General features: G+C 48.1%; 2 protein-coding genes across 2 annotated transcripts; both read left to right on the top strand.

The window, feature by feature from the left end:
- Positions 1 to 5,270: 5,270 nt before the first annotated feature.
- FAM136A (family with sequence similarity 136 member A) lies at positions 5,271 to 9,838 on the top strand. Its single transcript, XM_036497764.2, has 3 exons — positions 5,271 to 5,426; positions 5,976 to 6,116; positions 9,437 to 9,838. The coding sequence occupies exons 1-3, from the start codon at positions 5,340 to 5,342 to the stop codon at positions 9,623 to 9,625; spliced, it is 417 nt and encodes a 138-aa protein (XP_036353657.1). The 5' UTR covers positions 5,271 to 5,339; the 3' UTR covers positions 9,626 to 9,838.
- A 2,074-nt stretch (positions 9,839 to 11,912) lies between these two features.
- SNRPG (small nuclear ribonucleoprotein polypeptide G) lies at positions 11,913 to 17,977 on the top strand. The gene is made up of 4 exons (XM_004580061.4): positions 11,913 to 12,034; positions 13,914 to 13,936; positions 15,446 to 15,570; positions 17,791 to 17,977. The coding sequence occupies exons 1-4, from the start codon at positions 12,003 to 12,005 to the stop codon at positions 17,839 to 17,841; spliced, it is 231 nt and encodes a 76-aa protein (XP_004580118.1). The 5' UTR covers positions 11,913 to 12,002; the 3' UTR covers positions 17,842 to 17,977.
- The last annotated feature ends 1,396 nt before the right edge of the window (positions 17,978 to 19,373 follow it).

The following is a 19,373-nucleotide window of genomic DNA, read 5'->3' as shown; positions in this document are numbered from 1 at the left end:
AAGCTAATGAATACCTTTAAATTCTGTGATATTTGATCAAAGACACAGATGACAATTAATCTGGAAGAAAAAAAATCTTCCCCAAAGACACTGCTGTTTAAATACCAAGATGTCTGTTAGATAAAGAAAGGACTCCACTTGTCTGCATGGCTGGAATGGAGATAGGCATCGGCTAAGAGAAGTCACAGAATGAGCGCCTCATGAAGCAGGCAGTTAAATCGTCAAGCTTGACTACTGTATTAACCAATGACATCAAACAGTGACATTAAGTGATAACAGTAATTAATAACAATAAATAGTGATATTCTGGGTAAACAGCAGGGCAGAATCCAAATCCAGACATGCCTCCAGTTCATGAGCATGTTGCTGATGACGTGTCAAAAGCCACATGCTACCGGTCTGTACTACCCCTGGGAACTGGGCGCCAAGCCTTGCCAGGGGGATTTGCTCTGTGCCGCACAGGGTGGCTGGCACGTAGGGCCTGGAAGAGGAACTGCTTGAGGTGAAACCCCATTAGTCTTGTCAGACTTGTCATAAATGATTCATAACACTTCCCACATCTCGCCCTGCAGCCCTCCAGTAAGCAGTGGTTCATCTGTTGAATGATTTCACTCGTAATAATCCTTTGTATTGAAGAGATTTTCTTCCAGAAACCTGAGAGTACTCCATTCTCCTTTCTTCTCTGAAACTGGCAAAGGAGTACGGATGTGTCTTGCCTTTGTTCATTTTTCACATTAGGAAACCTGGGCCCAGAGAAGACGGGTCTTTGCCAGAGTCATTGATCCAGGGGTCAGCTGAGCTGGGAGCAGTTCCCAGCCAGGTTCCACAAGGCTGTCCCTGTCCCAAAACATTTTCCCTCTTGGTATACTTCATCCCCCACCAGGGCCTTGGTTTTGTCCCATCTTTCCCAAGAGCCCCTCATCAAGTTACACAGGATCATCCTGACTACACACAGAGGAGGCAGAGGCCACACCACTCACCAGGCAAACTTGGAGGTAAGACACCACCTTCCCACTCGCTAAATTAAGCAGCAAATACGTCTTGATGATGTGGGTGCGTTGTGTTGAAATCGATGCTAAAGAAGCTGCAAAAGAATCGAACAGCAGATGCTGGACTGTCTGACATTGTCTGTACCAGCAATGTTGGGGTACACTTAAATAAGAGACTGATGGAATTATGATTCCTTATGAAGGACTATACCACTGTAGTAAAATGGGGAAAACCTGTCAAGGGGTGAGAGTTTGGGGGGAAATCCAAGTCTATACAAAATTATAACACATAATTCAAAAAATGTATATATATAATCAAACAGCATTCTTCAGACCTAGCCAGCTACAAGGCAGGACGGAAATGGAACCAGCATGGACAACTAGCCTGGTGATTAAGACACTTGGGTCCCACAGTGGAGACCCTGGGTTCATAGCTGACTCCAGCTCCCCACTAGTACAATGATGATTCAAGTCATCAGACTCTCTCTCTCTCTCTCTCTCTCTCTCTCTCTTTCTCTCTGCTTCTTAAACAGATTTATTGAAAAGACACAATGATTACTGAACAATCTCAAGGGGAGGTTTACTATATTTTGTCTGAGTCTATCTTGTTTAAAATAAATAAATACACCTTGAGAATGTGTCCCGTCTGCCACAGCCGCGTCACTCTACACACGTGGGTGCTCAGACAACACCAACTGCATTCACCCTGTGCTCCCTGAAGACCCAAAACAACACGAGATGAAGACCCCTGCCGTCCAGGGAAATCCAAAGGGTTTCAGGTTAAGAGGTGGCAGAAAACACCGCACATATAGCCACGTCTCAAATAGGAAGCCACAACACAGAGGACCAGGAAGCACATCCCAGACATGTGGCCCATGCCTGGGCCAGAGGCTGGGAGAGAGATGCTGAGCGGAACTGGAAGGACGCAGGCACGGCCAGCACCAGCTAAGCAGTGCGGGAAGGGGGTTACAAGCAGATCCTGATGGGCCCAGCCCCTCCTTTCAGGGACTTTTGAGACAACAGTAAGACAGAACTATAAAGAATACCAGCTTTGTCATGTAAAACTTCTCAAAAGCTGGGAGGGCAGCACTCTCATGGCAATAGCCTTGGAAAGATACAGGTGAACCACACATGGCAAAGGTCAGCTGGGTCCTGCAGCTGCTTCTGGTGCCTGAGGAGAACCAGAGCTTACACGTTCCTAATGCCTGATGCCCATACAGCAGGGCACATTTGCCAACTGATTCTTCACCTGCAGAGCACACACACAGCTAGCACAGATCTCTATCCACGGCCTCAGATGTACAAGAAAGCCACCTTGCCTAAGTGGCCAGAATTTCTAATGTGAGCTCCCTCGTGCTGGGTGGCAGAAATATAAACCCAGTCAGTGTGGATGTTAGTGCCCACGCCACTGGGGGCACCTGTCCAGGCTGGCATCTGCAAGGAGGGAGGTCTGCATTCTTGGGTTACAGCAACTGCCTCAGAGCACCTTAACCACTCCCATACAGGAGCAAAGGGAAGAGAAGGAAAACAGCAGCACTTCTCCCACCTACCTTCCTCCATGGAAGACCCTCCCAACCCTGGTTAGTGGCCCCCATGGGTGTGCATCGTTGTCAACTATGTAAACAACATTAAAAACCCAAAGTTCTGTCCAGCTGGCTCTGTGCTTCTCTAGCCTGTGAGAGCCCACAATGCAGTTCCCTCGGGAAGGACGTACTCCGGAGCGATCTCAAGCCCCAGCTGCTTCCAGGCTGTTCTGGGGAAGCACCTACTGACACTGAGCCCTGGAGCTCCCCTGGGGGCTGCCCGACATGCCCCCCCCAGATCCACCCTGTGGCCAGCAGCATCTGCTGGAGCCTGGTCACCTCCCAGGGATGCGTATGCCTCCTCTGCTCCTGGACTGCTCAACCATTCCGGAGCTGCCACCAGCTATTACCCCAGGACTTCCTCATGTCTTCACACTTCATACTGCAATTTCAGTCCTTGTCTAGGCCATGGCACAGGACTTAAGACATTGCCTGGAGCTGTTACCAGATGTAGTAGGCTAAGCCTCTGCCTGTGGCACCAGAATCCCATATGTGCACCAGTCCAAGTCCCAGTTGCTTCACTTCCAATCCAGTTCCCTGCTTGTGGCCTGGGAAAGCAGTAGCGGATGGCCCAAAACCTTGGACCCTGCACTCATGTAGGAGGCCCAGAGGAAGCTCTTGGCTCCTGGCTTCACAGTGACCCAGCTCCAGCCACTATGGCTATTTGGGGAGTGAATCAGTAGATGAAAGATCTCTTGCTCTCTCTCTTTTTCCCTCTCTCTCTCTCTTTCTGTAACTCTGCTTTTCCAATGAAAACAAATTTAGGGCCCGACGCAATAGACTAGTGGCTAAGGTCCTCACCTTGAATGCACCAGGATACCATATGGGTGCCGGTTCTAATCCCGGTGGCCCCACTTCCTATCCGGCTCCCTGCTTGTGGCCTGGGAAAGCAGTCGAGGACGGCCCAAAGCCTTGGGACCCTGCACCCGCGTGGGAGACAGGAAGAAGCTCCTGGTTCCCGGCTTTGGATTGGCACAGCTTGGGCGGTTGCGGCTGCTTGGGGAGTGAACCATCAGATGGAAGATCTTCCTTTCTGTCACTCCTCCTCTCTGTATTTCTGACTTAGCATAAAAATAAATAAGCCTTTCAAAAAATAAAGAAAATAAATCTAAAGGGGAAAAAAAAAGATATGGCCTGCAACACTGGCATCCCATACAAGATGGCAGCTGAAATACCAGTTGCTCTGCTTCCAGTCCAGCTCCCTAATATACCTGGCAAAACAGCAAAAAATAGACCAAGCACCAAGCCAAGTGGAAGTCAGGAACCCTTCTTCATGAAGTAAGACCATTCATGCCTACACATGAGCTAGCAAGGCTGTCTTACTCAGTGTACCCAGCATGGCTCCTACACAGGGCACTCTCAGGAAAAATCCCGCCAGACATGTGAGGAATAAAGGACAAAGAAGGAAACTGCTATAAAACTGTGCCACTGGGAACAAGCTTTCTGGGGCACGTGGGGTCAGAAATGCAAACACAAAGTTCACCCAGCAGAGTCCTGCACTTCTTTCTCACAGTCGAACTGGAAGCCCTGCTCCAGCAACTTCTAAGTGCTAGGTGGCCCTTGGGAGGAATCCAGCGGAACTCTCCTGCCACCTGGTGGCCACGGTGGGAAATGCCTACCTTCCAGGGGCCAGACCATTCCTTGGTGTCATATTCACCTGTCTGTCTCCCCAGGGCTCCCCAGTGTTCAAGCTCTCTCAGCCTCTGTCCACAGCAGCACCCCACCCCCATGCTCGGCAAGCCCTTCTCTTAGCCCTCCTGTGCGCCAAGAAAATCCTACTGGTCTCAGCTCAACTCACGGATCCACCTCTAACATGGTATCCTTCTTGGCCTGCCCCAGCAGCCACCTTCCAGAACACCCTGAACACAGCACCTTCCCCTTCTCCACCAAAGGCCCTCTAGGCGCCCAGGTCCCCAGCACAGCACCCCATGCTTAGCAGGTGCCCCCTGAAAGAGAACATAGGACAGCACATTTGGGGCTAGGCGTGCCAGTCAGAACCCTTTCAGGAAGGAGCTGGATCCTCCTGAGAATACAAGTGCCTCATTGTTGTTTACTATTTGTAATACTAATTTATTTATATTATGTACTAGGCACTTATTGCCATTACGTTGTGGTGCGGTATATTAATAATTTATATTGCTTATGATAGTTATGCTATTAGGTATTTATTAGAAAGGCATGCCTCTCTCTCTACCCAATGACCTAACAATTCTACTTCCAGATACCCCAAAGAAAATATAATGTGCCACAAAATCCCTCTTCAAGGATGTCTAGGCTACCCAGTTGGCTCCTAATAGTGGGCAACTGGAAAACACCACCTTCCACCCACGAGGGCTGGGCGGGCCAGCCAGCCTGTCTGTGGCATACTACTGAACACTGAAAAGGAACCGACAAAGCGCCCAGGACAGAGTCAAAGAGGCCAACAGCGGCTGACAGCAGATGGACGGGTCGGGATGGAGGGAGGAGAAACAGGGCAGCAACTGACTAGGAAGGGTGAGGTTTGTTAATAATTCATCTATGCGTGTGCTAATGACACATCTTTTCATAAACCTGAAGGAAGACAGACGGGCAGACAGGCAGGCAGTCTCGGCGCTCCGCCACAGCCGGTCCGCCGAGCTGGGCGCCTGCAGTTCCGTGCGCGGACGCCAGGCGGCGCCGGCGGCGACCGGGAAGGGCCGACCGCAGGGCCAGCTGGGAATCGGCGGTGAGGGGCGGGCCCGTGCGCCGAGTCCACGCGGGCGCCGGTGCGGCGCAGCGCCGGGTCGCCATGGCCGAGCTGCAGCAGCTCCGCGTGCAGGAGGCCGTGGACTCTATGGTGAAGAATCTGGAGAGGGAGAACATCCGCAAGATGCAGGTAGCGGCGCGGGGACCGGGCAGGGCTCTCCCTCCCCGGCACTTGGACTCCGGGAACCCTCCCTCGGCCGCCGCCGCCGCTTGTCTCCCGTTCCCGCTGACCTGGTCTGGGCGACCCCGGGCTGCGCGGGTGAACGCCATGCGCCCTCACCGCACGTGAGGCTGTTTTCTACCCAGCCCGGCCCGGGAAAGGGGGTGTCCGCGGTGGAGGGCCCCGGTGTGAGGCGTGGGTCCACCCCCGCCTTCCGCGCGCGCGGCCCGAGGCCCTGAAAGGGCACGTCCAAGGTGATCCACCAGAAAGGTGAAAACTCCAGGATGCCTGGCACGCAGGATGGCCGGGTCGTCCCCGATTCTGTGGTGCCCGAACTCGGCTTCACACATGTCACGCATGTGCGGATTTCTGGGCGTTTCTGCCCTGACCCCCTCAGCTCCTTGTGGGTCTCCCCTGGTCGGTTGCCCTCCAGTGGACGTGGAGATGGCCGACCTCTGAACCCTGCAGTGCAGAAACCTGGTCTTCAATGACTGGGGCCTCCGTGTCCCCCTTCTCCAGGGCCTGATGTTCCAGTGCAGCGCCGGCTGCTGCGAGGACAGCCGGGCGTCCATGCAGCAGGTGCACCAGTGCATCGAGCGCTGCCATATGCCCCTGGCTCAAGCCCAAGCCCTGGTGACAAGCGAACTGGAGAAGTTCCAGGTGAGGGAAACGACCCCAGCTCTGCTCCTTGCACATCTGTTCCCAAGCTCCTGGGTTAGGTTGTGTTGACATTTGTGGTCTTCAAACCCCAGTCTTCATGGGGTTTTCTGGGAAAAGCCCAGGAAGTGCTGTGAGTTGAACCATATAATATTTTTTCAGAGCCTTCCGTTCACTGGCTCACTCCCCAACTGGCCACACACCAGGAGCCAACAGCATCTTCCCTGACTCCCACATGGAGAGTGGAGGGGTCTGAATTCTTGAGCCATCCTCCGCTGCTTTCCTAGGCACATTACCAGAAATCTGAAAAGGAAATGGAGCAGCCAGGATCCTTGCTCATAGGAGATGCAGATGAAGGCTTAAGCTACCACGCCACAGTGCCAGCTGCTATTAATTTTTAAAATATCGGCATCCCCAGGAGTGTGGAGCAGGGCGGTCATGAGGGTGTGCATTAGAGCAGGCCTTTAGGAACATTTGTGCACTAACACACCGGCTCTGCTCCAGGCCCTGCCTGCTACACCCAGAGCGACTCCTGTCACTGCAGAGCAGTCACCTGCAGGGAGCGTTTGCATTGCTATCCACTTCAGTTTATTCCTTCTTCTAAGTATCTTTATTTTCTAGAACTTATAAGAAACAGTGACTGAGCCTGGCACAACGGGCTCAGTGACTAAATAACTGCCTTGTATCCACTGGAAACCCCTTGAGCACTGGTTCATGTGCTGTCAGCTCCACCTCCCATCCAGCTCCCTGCTTGTGGCCTGGGAAAGTGGAAGGGATGGCCCAAAGTCTTGGGACCCTGCACCCATGTGGGAGTCCTAGAAGAGGTTCCAGGCTCCTGGCTTCGGATTGGCTCAGCTTCGGCCATTGCAGCCACTTTGGCAGCAAACCAGTAGATGGAAGATCTTTCTCTCTGTCTCTCCATCTCTGCAAATCTGACTTTCCAGTAAATAGATCTTTTTATAAAAATTTGCAGAAGAAATGGAATTCAAAGATTAGTTTGAAGCAGGCATTTGATAGAGCGGTTTGGTACTGCTTGGACATGGGTTTGAGTCCCAGTTCTTCTCCAGATCCCAGCATCCTGCTGAGGCGCACCCTAGGAGGCTCAAGTGCTCATCCCTGCCACCTGTGTGGAGGGCCCAGATTGAACTCCAAGCTCCTGGCTTCCATCTGACTCAGACGTGCCTGTTGCAGGCATTTGGGTAGTGGACCAACAGACTGGAGAGCCGTGTTAGTCTCCGTTTTTCTCTCTCTATGCTTTTCAAGAAACTAAAACTTTTTAAAGTTCATCAAAAACACATTTTTCTCATTGTGCATTTTCCATGAGCTTTTTTTTTTTTTTTTGAAAGATTGGTTTCTATTTGAAAGTCAGATTTTACAGGAGAGAAGGAAAGAAAAAGATCTTGCATCCACTGGTTCACTCCCCAGAAGGCTGTAACAGCCAGAGCTAAGCTGACCCAAAGTAGGTCTGCCATGTGAGTACAGGGTCCCTCGGCTTTGGGCCGCACTTGGCTGTTCTCCCATGCCATCGGCAGGGAGCTAGATGGGAAGCAGGGCTGCCGGGACATGGACCGCCACCCACGTTGGATCCCGGCATGTGGAAGGAGAAGATTTTAGCCACTAGTCTACCACTCCGGGCCCCCTAATATTTTGCACAGACAGAAGGGAAGTAGAGCTGCTAGCACATGAAGCAGTGCCTATATAGGATGCCCTGCACCCCTACCCCGTGAACTTTCTGGAGATCCTTTGTAGATGAGGTCTTTGGGAATGCAATCCTTGCATTGCCGGATAGCTCTGTCCCTGCATCCTCTTCCGTTCACTCCAAGCACACGTTCACTCTTCCACTGTGCAGAGCCGACCTTGTCACCCACCCCTGAGGGGCTGCATCCAGGGATCCCTTCTTGTCCTCATCTCACTCTGCCCAGGGGCATCGCTGCCACTGAGTACACCTCCCTCTGGGTGTTCCTCCCTTTGGACCAGCCTTGGCTGGCTCTTCTCTGCCCCACTCCCACCCCGCCAAGGCACTACATTGCCCTGGCGTGCCTGGTCCTTGTGCTTCCTCTGGTCTCATGGCTGTGACTATTAACTGGAGTGTCTGGCACTCATGCTCTCCGTCAAGACCAGTCTGCATCCCAGGTGCATGTGCCCAACTGTGTCCTCTCCATCTGCAGAGGAATTTTTGTCTCTTCCCTCACTGAAATCTAAGTTTTCTAAGGGAAAGAACCTTCTCAGATTCATAACTGTATATCTGAACATTATAAGAGTCTGGCATGGCCCAGCTCGGTGGCCTAGCAGTTAAAGTCCTCGCCTTGAACGTGCCAGGATCCCATACGGGTGCCGGTTCTAATCCCGGCAGCTCCACTTCCCATCCAGCTCCCTGCTTGTGGCCTGGGAAAGCAGTCAAGGACGTCCCAAAGCCTTGGGACCCTGCACCCTCATGGGAGAGCCAGAAGAAGTTCCTGGCTCTTGGCTCCAGATCAGCGCAGCACCGGCCGTTGTGGTCACCTGGGGAGTGAATCTTTGGATGGAAAATCTTCCTCTCTGTCTCTCCTCCTCTCTGTGTATCTGACTCTGTAATGAAAATAAAATAAATCTTTAAAAAAAAAAAAAAAAGAGCCTGGCACATAGCACATAGTAAATGCTCAGTTAAAATGTGATGAATTGTTTTTCTGTGGCAAGGACAGTCATGAATAAATCAAGACTTCTGTATGTGTAACAGTAACCTCTACAAACCTCTCCCTTCCTAGCAGTCTTCTCTCCCACTGTCCCCCAGGGCAGCAGGGGGCGGATTTACTGGCTCTATTTTTCTTTATAAGATTTCATGTATCTGTTTGAAAGGAAGCTGCAGGGCAGGGATTAGAGAGAAAGAATCATATCCAGTGGCTCATATCCCTCTCACAGAACAACAGAAGGAGCTGAACCAAACTGAAGCCAGGAGCCTGAGTGGCAGGCAGCCCAGGCCTTTGGGCCATTTTCCACTGCCTTCCCAGGTGAATTAGCAAGGAGCTGGATCAGAAATGGAGCTGCTGGGACGCAAGCCAGTGCTCCAGCATGGAGTGTTGGTGTCACTGGCAGCAGCCACTGCTTAACCCACTGTACCCCAATGCCAGCCCCCTCACAGAGTGTTCTAGAATCCTATCTTACTCGGATTTTTCAGAGCCTTCCAGTGCCTCCTTTGCTATCAGCGTAGACAGTCTTGTTTAATTATACTAAAGTGTCTCCCTTGGTTGATAAAGATCCTTTTTGGTAAGCCTGGGTGCACAGCCTGCCCCCGATAGTCAGTAAAGGTGGCCCCGGGCTTCTAACCTCTCTTCTTCCTGCCGTAGGACCGCCTTGCCCGGTGCACCATGCACTGCAACGACAAAGCCAAAGACTCCATAGATGCGGGGACTAAGGAGTCACAGGTGAAGCAGCAGCTGGACAGTTGTGTGACCAAGTGTGTGGATGACCACATGCACCTCATCCCAACCATGACCAAGAAGATGAAGGAGGCACTCTCGAACATGGGGAAGTAGAAGTGCCAGTGGCCACCGGGGCTGAGGGAAGGAATCTGTTTAAAAAAGAACGGGAACTTAGTCCTTATGTACGGTTTATAAAGGAAATCAAGGAAGTCAGCAGGTGTGAAGCATGTCATTTGCCTCCAGGCTCTAGATCCTTTATATTCCAGTCCTTGGAACTGAAGTGAACAAAAAGGTGCTAAAACCCGGGTCAGACGGCACAGGAGAGTTTCCGGGCCTGCCTTTCACACGCCAAGTGTCCCTCCTACGAGTGGGGCCTCCCTTATGCCACGAGTCCGGGCCTTCCGAAACACCAGATTCTCCTTACCTGCACAGGCAGCAACAGGCTGGGGCTGCGTGCTGTTGGTGGAGGGCGCAGATGGAGCTTCGGTGGGCTGCTGGCATCCTGCTTCCCCGAGGTTTCACCACACCATTGTCCTTACGCTGTGAACACAATCCATGAGGTCACTGTGTTAGAAAAGAAAACTGCCTCTCCGGGTCTTTGTTTGGGCTGGTTTTTTACACGCAAGGGCATGAAGTGATTTCAGATGTGGAGTTGGAAGGAAGAGTAGTTTCAGGAGAAATTTTGCAGGACTCCTGTAGGTGTCCTTTTCTGGCATGGACCTCCATCTCCTGATACTCTTACGGCATCCCAGCCTGGAGATGTCACTCAGGGTACAGGAAGCACAGCTCCCCTCACACTGAGTAACCGGATAAATCTGTCACAGCACTTTCCCCCTTGAAGGGGAAGAACGTTTTCACAGTAGTAATTACCAGTACCAGGAATGAACAGTGAAAGATGGTCTCTTGGTTCTGTGATCAAAGAACTCTGAAGTACTGTGGTTTTGGGGGAACGTGAATTTGTGTAAGAGTGGAATGAATCCAAGCACAGCATTGCTTACTTAGTACCCAAATTAACACCAAGCAGACAGTCCCAACGATAGGAAGGCCACGAGAGAAAAAGCAACTCGGGCTAGGACGAGTCCCAACTGCCTGAGATGGAAGGCAGGCAGCCCCACGTCAGCAAATGCCATGTTTGGGGACTTTGCAAGATGCAGTGTTGTGCCCCAACCTGGCACCTTACGTTTGATAAGGACTTTTTTTTTAAGGACTTGTTAAAATAAGATAGCTTATCTGTTCACTGTTTGAATGTTGTGATATATTTTCCTAATTGTTTGGTTTTAAATAATAAACAAGGTTAAATTTATCCCTCATAATGTTTCTTTGCTTATATCTGGGCAGCAAATGTCACTTTCTCAGCGTGTTTCTCCTTCTTAGGTGTGGAAATTTAAGATATCCAGAAATGTGGAAATGACTTGTGTTATATGGTTCAGACGCAAGACTCGTTCATTTTAAATGGGAAAAGCTTTGAGGGCAGGCTGTGATCCGAAGACCTCTGATGTAAAAAAGCTGGGAGCTGAGAAGTTGGACAGCGTTAGAGGGCTATGTTAATGTTAACTAAACACTAATAGCAAGTGATGAGAAAAGTATGTGGCTTTGAATTCTCGGGAGAAGATTTTAATAAGATTTTGAGTACCCAAAGGTACAAAATACAGGACGGATTTAAGTCCTTCTCCATGAGTGCTTAAATAGAGCCATTCCTGAATATTAGGAGTGAACTGAATTTTGGAAACCCACACCTTATTATTTCAAACTACCTAATTCCTGGCTTGTTCTATTTTGAATAACTGAGCCAGACCCTCAAGAGCAGTGCCTCATCAGAGCATCTGTAGGAAGCCTCTTACGTGTTTAAGAGCTCGCGTGTCCACTGGTTAACTACCCAAATCCCTGCCACGGTCAGAGGCAGAGCAGGGAGTGCCATCCCGGTGACATGGAGGCATCACCCTCCCAGGAACGCAGTGGCTGGAAGGGAAGGCAGTCGGGAGTCCGCCTGGTGTCCAGAGGCTCAGTGCCCAGCAGCCTGACCCCGAGGCGCCGAGCTGAATCACGCCCTGACGGCGGGGATCCTTAGAATGCGGGTCCAGGCGCCAGGTCCGAAGCAGTCACCTAGCTGCTACGGCGGCCTGCGGGACCTGACGCGAAGCTGCGGGGGATACAGAGAAATGCCGGGGCCCACTCTGCAACTCGCTTAGTACACTCGTTAGTACAGAGACCGAGCTCCTCAGGAACACGAAGACGCGGCCACTGCAGACTGAGCACATACCAAGAGCGGAAGGCGCCTCCGGGCCCAGGGCTGACGTCGTCGCCGGAAGCTGCCGGCGGATCCGGCGCGCGGGCTGCGCCTAGGTACCGCGAGATAGAACGTGGCCTGTGCGGACAAACGATTGGCTCACGGGGTGGGTGGCGTCAGACGCCAAGCGCCGGGCCTGCGGCGGGAGCGTGGGGAGGCCGCCGACTGCGTTTCCAGGAGTCTGTGAGCGTCCGAGCCGCTGCCATGAGCAAAGCTCACCCTCCCGAGTTGAAGAAGTAAGTGTGCGTGAGGGCCCTGATCCCGTGCGCCTGTCTCGAGACCCCCCGGCGTGGCATTCCGGACGGCAGGGCCCCGGCCTTCGCTGCCCCCGCGATGGCCACGCGCGGCCTGCCCGCCTCCGTAGGACCTCCCCGGCTCCGAGCCCCGGCCTTCTGCCCACTGCCCTCCCGGCCGAGCCCTGCCGCGCTTTGTGCAGCATCTAGAATAGGTGGGAAATCAGATGCTCCCTGCATCTGAAATCCCTGCGCGCAGTCAGTCCCCCAACTCCCACATCTGAGTGCCCTGTTCTCCACCTTGTATGTTTGCTCAAGCGTGACACTTTGTGTATTACTTTGGAGAGTTTAGTATTTTCAATAAGACTTACTCAGGTATCCATCAGCGAAAATACAAAATCTATGAGAAACTACAATCGAAAGTTAATTTTGGTGCAAAAAAAATTTTTTTGAAGTAATACACATTGTCTCGGGACTTGTTGCAGCACCCGCATATGTAGTGCTGGTGGTAATAGTACAGAAGGGGTCATACGGGTTAAGTAAGCTGGTGTGTGATGCCTGCTGTTCCACGGCCTCTGACAGAGACCTTCTGTCTGCTGGTTCGCTCCCCCAGAAGGCATGTGGGCAAGTGAGGTAGCACACAAGTTAAACTGATGTGTGGCGTACCAGCCAGAGGACCTGAAGTCCCTGCCGCTCAGATTTTCCAGCTTCAGTCCTTGGGGCCCTGCCACCGCCACGGGAGACCTGGAGGGAGTTCTCTGCTCTGACTGTTGCAGCATTTGGGGAATCGATGGAAAGTGTTAACAGAGGGAAAGACAGAGCTCTTCCATCCACTGATTCACTCCCCAAATGACCACGAGGTCCAAGACTGGAGTTTGACTTTTAAAACATTTTTTTAATTGTATTTTGGGGGCCAGCACAATGGCCCATCTGGCTAATCCTCTGCCTACAAACAGTTGAGTACCAGTTCGTGTCCCAGCTTCATTTCCAATCCAGCTCCATATTTATGGCCTTGGAAGGCAGTGGAGGTTAGCCCAAAGCCTTGGGACCCTGCACCTATGTGGGAGACCTGAAAGAAGCCCTTAGCCCCTTGTGTACTGTTGACAACAGCATTGTACAGGTGGGTACTTCAAGTCGATAGACTAAGCTATTACTTCAGAAAAAAATTAACATCTGATTGCAGTTTCTCATAAACTTTGTATTTTTATTGATGGATAACTGAGTAAGTCTTAGAAAAAGTACTAAACCCTCAAGGGCACACACTAAGTGATCAGCTCAGCTCTAGCCACTGCAGCCACTTGGAAATTAAACAGTGAATGGAAGATCTTTCTCTGTCTCTTCTCTGTAAATCTGTCTTTCAGATAAACATAAATAAATCTTATAAAATGTTTTTCTACTATGACTGTAGAATCCAACCCTGAAAAATTAGCTCAGTGAAGCGACAACAGTATTGACCAAGAGGGTTTTTGTTTCTAATTTATTTGAGAGAGAAAGGGATCTTTCATGTACTGGTTCACTTTCCAAATACCCCCAACAGGAAGAGGCAGACCAGGCCAAACCCTGGAAACCCAGACTCCATCCAGATCTCCCATTTGAATGGCTGCTTTCCAGAGTAGGCATTAGCAAGAAGGTGGACGGGCGGCAAAGCTGGGACCCCGATCCAGGCACTGCAAGGGGGTCCCAGGCAGTGTTTTAACCTTTGCACCAAAGCCCATCCCAAAAAGAAATCTCATTCCCTCTATTACATTGTGCTTTTATTCTTTCTGACCAGATTTTTTACTCTTCTTAATTTCATGTTCCTATCATATTTAATTTTACCTGCTTTACTTATGCTTAGCATTTTTAAACAGTTACCTAATCTTTACCCTTTTCACTTTTGCAGATTTATGGACAAGAAGTTGTCATGTAAGTTTATGTTTTATCTTTTGATTATTGTCTTTTTTTTTTTTCTTGGTGCTGTACATAATATTTGGAAAGAGCTTATAGAAATCTTAAGCGTATAAAACCTCTAATTCATATGCATTTAGCCAGGTTTTGTTTTTTGGGGTTTTTGTTTGTTTGTTTTTAGGATTTATTTATTTTTATTGGAAAGGCAGACATACAGAGAGGAAGATCTTCCCTCCGATGATTCACTCTCCAAGCAGCCACAACAGCTGGGGCTGAGCCAATCCAGAGCCAGGAGCTAGGAGCTTCTTTCAGGTCTCCCACACGGGTGCAGAGTCCCAAGGCTTTGGGCCATCCTCGACTGCTTTCCCAGGCCACAAGGAAGGAGCTGGATGGGAAGCGGGACTACCAGGACACAAACCTGCACCCATATGGGATCCTGGTGTGTTCAAGGCGAGGACTTTAGCCACTACGCTATCATGCCAGGCCCTGGTCAGGTTTATTAAAATAAACCATTTTAAATACCTAATTTCTGGCACTTAATAAGACCATAAGACTTTAGGTTATTTCATGATTCTTCACTCTTTTTGACAGAATTAAAGGGAGTTTCATATGTGGCAATTAGGAAAATTTATCTACTATTTTTCCCTTAAATAAGCTACAGAGGGGCCCGACCGCGTGGCCTAGCGGCTAAAGTCCTCACCTTGAAAGCCCCGGGATCCCATATGGGCGCCGGTTCTAATCCCGGCAGCTCCACTTCCCATCCAGCTCCCTGCTTGTGGCCTGGGAAAACAGTTGAGGACGGCCCAATGCATTGGGACCCGGCACCCATGTGGGAGACCCGGAAGAGGTTCCAGGTTCCTGGCTTCGGATCGGTGCGCGTTGGCCTGTTGCGGCTCACTTGGGGAGTGAATTATCGGACAGAAGATCTTCCTCTCTGTCTCTTCTCCTCTGTGTATATCTGGCTGTAATAAAATGAATAAATCTTTAAAAAAAAAAAATAAGCTACAGAGTACTTGGACAAGAAGCAGTTTTTCTGTTTTGTTGAGAATGTGTAAAAAGCACAAATTTGTTCAACTTAATAATCCACCTTGAACTTATTTAGTTCTCACGTGTGGGATAAGGGTTAAAACCATGAGCTTATTTATTTGAAAGGCAAAGTTAAACACAGAACAAGAGGTCTTCCATTCACTGGCTCATTCTCCAGATGGTCAGGATGGTCATGGGCTATGCACCTGGGCCATCTTCCACTTTTTCCAGGCAATTAGGGACCTGGACTAGAAGTGGGACAGCCAGGACTTGGAACCAGCATTCTTGTGGGATGCCAGCGCCACTGGCAGCAGCTTTACTGGCTACACCAAAACACCGGTCACATAATCTTATAAACTGATATGTAAGAGTAAACATAAAATGTTTAACCTCGTAGTGTAGTGGGTCAAACATTTCAAATATCTGTTTTATCCCACCTTATTTTTAATGATTAAGTAATAAAGGGCAGCTTTATTAAAACTATTTTTCTTCCTTCTGTAGTAAAATTAAATGGCGGCAGACATGTCCAGGGAATACTGCGAGGATTTGATCCCTTCATGAATCTGGTGATAGATGAGTGTGTGGAGATGGCAAATAGTGGACAGCAGAACAATATTGGAATGGTGGTAAGTGGAAATAAGATTTCCCTTAGATATTTGATATTTTTGGATGTGTACTAATTTTCTCACATCAAACTGTTTGATTAGATTGGAATTACCCCAGAAGATAAATGGGTCAAGGCTGGACTTTGCGTTTAGTTTAACATGTGATAGTCAATCGGGTGTGGTATTTCTGTTACCTGGGGAAGGGGGAAATCCCAGCTAATCAGGAAACTTTAAGGTCCTAGGCCTTGAAACTACTGTTGGAAATCATTTGTAACCTTTGTTCTATGAAGGAGGTCTATAGCCAGTACTTAAAGTAGTAGCTCTCGAGCTATACAAATACCCCAGAGTATCTTATTAAAATGCAAGTAAATCCAGTAGTTAAGGGGTAGACCCTGAGAAATTTGCATTTCTAACACATACCCAGATTGTGAAATTTGCCAGGCAAAAGATTCTGGGTTTTGGTTTTGGTTTTGATTATTTTACTTGTATACATAATTAACCTGGGTTTTCTGGTTTATCACACCACAGACTTAAAAGTAGTCCATGAGTAGACATTTGATCTAGAAATTGAAAGAGCTATATCCCACGTAAGAGTGCCTGAATTCAATTCCTAGTTCCTTTCTTGCTTGCCGTCAGTGATGGCTGAAGTAGTTGTGTTCCTTTCAGCTGGGTGAGCAACCTGGCTTGAGTTCCCAGTATTGTCCTCCTGGCCGTTATAGGCATTTAAGAGCAAACTTGCCGAAGCAAAGTTCTGTCTGCCTCTCAAAGTGTTTGTGTGAGCAATGGTTTCTTCCCAGCTGTTCCTTTCTGATCCAGCTCCCTGCTAATGCACCTGAGAAGGAGAGCAGCAGGTGATGGCCCTAATGCTTGGGGCTGATACCCATGTGGGAGAACCAGTTAGAGTTGCAGAAACACCTGCCACATGGGAGATTTCAGTGGAGCATCAGACTACTGGCCCAGCAGATGGAAGATACTTGTATCTCCCCTTCCTATAAATAAATCTTAACAAGAACAAAAAGGAACCCAGCGCAGTAGCCTAGCGGCGAAAGTCCTTGCCTTGTATGTGCCGGGATCCCATATGGGTGCCAGTTTTAATCCCGGTGGACCCACTTCCCATCCAGCTCCCTGCTTGTGGCCTGGCAAAGCAGTCATGGACGGCCCAAAGCCTTGGGATCCTGCACCCACGTGGGAGACCTGGAAGAAGCTCCTAGCTTCAGATCGGCTCAGCTCCAGCTGTTGCAGCCGCTTGAGTGAATCGGTGGATGGAAGATCTTCCTCTCTCTCTCTCTCCTCTCTGTATATTTGATTTTGCAATTAAAAAGTAAATCTTAGAAAAAGGAGGGGGAGAATAATATGTCGGTCATCTTTCATAAAGAGTATTTTGGGGTTTTTGTTGTTTTTGTTTTCTTTCTTAGGGATGTTGGAGGGAGCTCTCCCGTTCACTGCTTTACTACTCAAATGTTTATAAAAGCCAAGGTTAGAATCAGGAAGCCAGCACATCAATCGAGGTCTCCCACTTGAGAGGTTCCAGATCACTGGCCATCACTGCTGCCTTCTGGGTCTATGTTAGCTGTTCCATTGCCTTTATTAGACTTTGTCCAAGTCAGTGACGTGTTACACAAATCAACTTCAAAGTGTTTTGAGGAAGAGTTGACTTGGCTAGTGCTAAGTCCCATCTGCCTTCTGAGGCATGCATAGAGCTGTCAGTGGCATATCCTGTCCTGCTTTCCAGAGATACTACTCCATCTGAGGTTACCTCTGCGAATTACGAATGTAATTAAACTCCTAGGTTTGAGGGTGCTGTGTGTTCAGGAGCTCTTGCTAGAGTTGTGTTTCTGCAACTGTTTTGGGTTCTTGTTCTGTTACACAGCTGTATCTTTCAAAAGAATCAAAACCTGGGAAAATGGAGCTAAATTATCTTGCACCTCTAAACTGATAGTCTGCTGTGCCTATTTTCCCATAAATGTTTGGCCCTGTTGAGGATAGGAATGGGCAAGTTCATTTGAGTCATACAGAGTAGAAAGTAAAATGAGATGCCGATAGCCTGGCTGGAAGATGTGTCTCTTAAAAAGGGTTTAGTGGCCTGATCATGTGTCATGATCAAAAGATTTATTTGATATCCCTGTGCTTCAAAAAAGTCTCACAAATTGATAATGTAATACCAAAAAGATACTATTATAAATATTATAAAAGTCTTGAATCATCAGTGTCTTCATGTTTTTCATATTTGCTTTTTCTTAGGTAATACGAGGAAATAGTATCATCATGTTAGAAGCCTTGGAACGAGTATAATGAGTGTTCAGCAGAGAAATCCAGATCCCCTCTCCAGAAGAACCTGTTTTGCTATAGTGTGATGTGAAAGTTGGGACATGTACATTTTCATGGTTTTTTGGTTTATTTTTTAATAAACTTTTGTGATAGTCAAAAATGCTGTCATGTTGTGAATGCAGAAATAGAACAGTAACGCCTATTCTTTTTCCTATGTAAGTTTTCTTGGAGGAACTGATTTTAAAGGATTTTATGCATTAGTAAATGAAGTATACCAAGGACAGAACACAGAAGTGTTTTGGATTTTTTTCAGGTTTTGAAATAAATATTGCAATGATGGGAGTTAAATCATACTGTAATTTTCATTTTTATTTTTTAGACACAACAGCGTGAAAAATAATGCTATCTTAACTGACCAGAGGTCAGATGTAGCATTCCATTTGGAATTTCCAACTATAGCACAGCAGAAGTAAAACACAAGGAGTAATGATGTCATTTATTTTATCATGGGGTGGGGTGGAGATTTGCATTAAAGAATAGACATGGGATTCCAGAGGAGAACATTCCAGTGTGTTGTGGTTATTTGTGAGTAAAGGGTAGCAGGAATGCTATTCACAATATATTCAAGTAATTCATGAGTGTTTCTTCATGGCCCAGTGAGATACATTACAGATGGTTGTATCTCAAACCTAATCTTAAGCTTACCAAGCAAGTAAGGCCTGTACTTCTGTGATTTGGTAAAAAGTCTGCAAATCCTGAATCACTTTAAAACTATAAAGCATACACAAGTCGGTAGGTACAGAACACACTGAATGGGCTGTGTAAAATATTTCGTGTTCCTAGAAACAAAAGAAAGGCATCTGACTGAATGACAGTTGATGTGAAGTCCAATGTTCCTCCATTCTTGAACTTTAGCTCTTCACTGACACTTTTTTGCAGACACCTAGATCTCCAACTGTGATCTGTAGAATTATAACATCACCTAGGAACTTCACAGAAATGGAAATTTTTGTAACCTGAAACAAATGAGGCCTGAGGGTGGGACCCAGCAATGTAATAAGCCCCGCAGCTATATCTACGATGCTTACTCAGAACAAATGGATTGAATTGGCTTTCCGACTCCAGGTCATTTTTACCAATTACAAATAAAAAGTATGGTTCAGAGTAGCAAGCTCTGTATTTTTCTTCCAATAAAATTAATTCTTTAATACTACAGTTACTTAAATCTACCTAAGAGAAGCCTAGCATAGCAGGCTCAATAGTATTTTTCTTAGTAGAAAAGTATTCTTTTAATACTAGTTGCATTAAAACCACCTAATGTTTGATATTTTGACCACCTGTTTTGAGAGCAACATCAAAATTTACTCTGAATAGGTTGATAGAATGAATGCCAGTAACATTAACTTGGTATTTTTATACGCAGAAATATATCCCAGTGTAAAGTTTACAAATGATAGGAATTAAGTTTTACGAGTATTTGCTAGTATTGACAGTAGTCCCCTTTGTGGTTTGGTTTTTCACAGTTAATTATCTAAGGCCCACAGCATAAAAAAATT

Source organism: Ochotona princeps, chromosome 8, assembly GCF_030435755.1.
Source record: "Ochotona princeps isolate mOchPri1 chromosome 8, mOchPri1.hap1, whole genome shotgun sequence".
In the NCBI taxonomy this organism is placed as follows: Eukaryota; Metazoa; Chordata; class Mammalia; order Lagomorpha; family Ochotonidae; genus Ochotona; species Ochotona princeps.
This window is presented reverse-complemented; position numbering and strand designations above follow the sequence as displayed.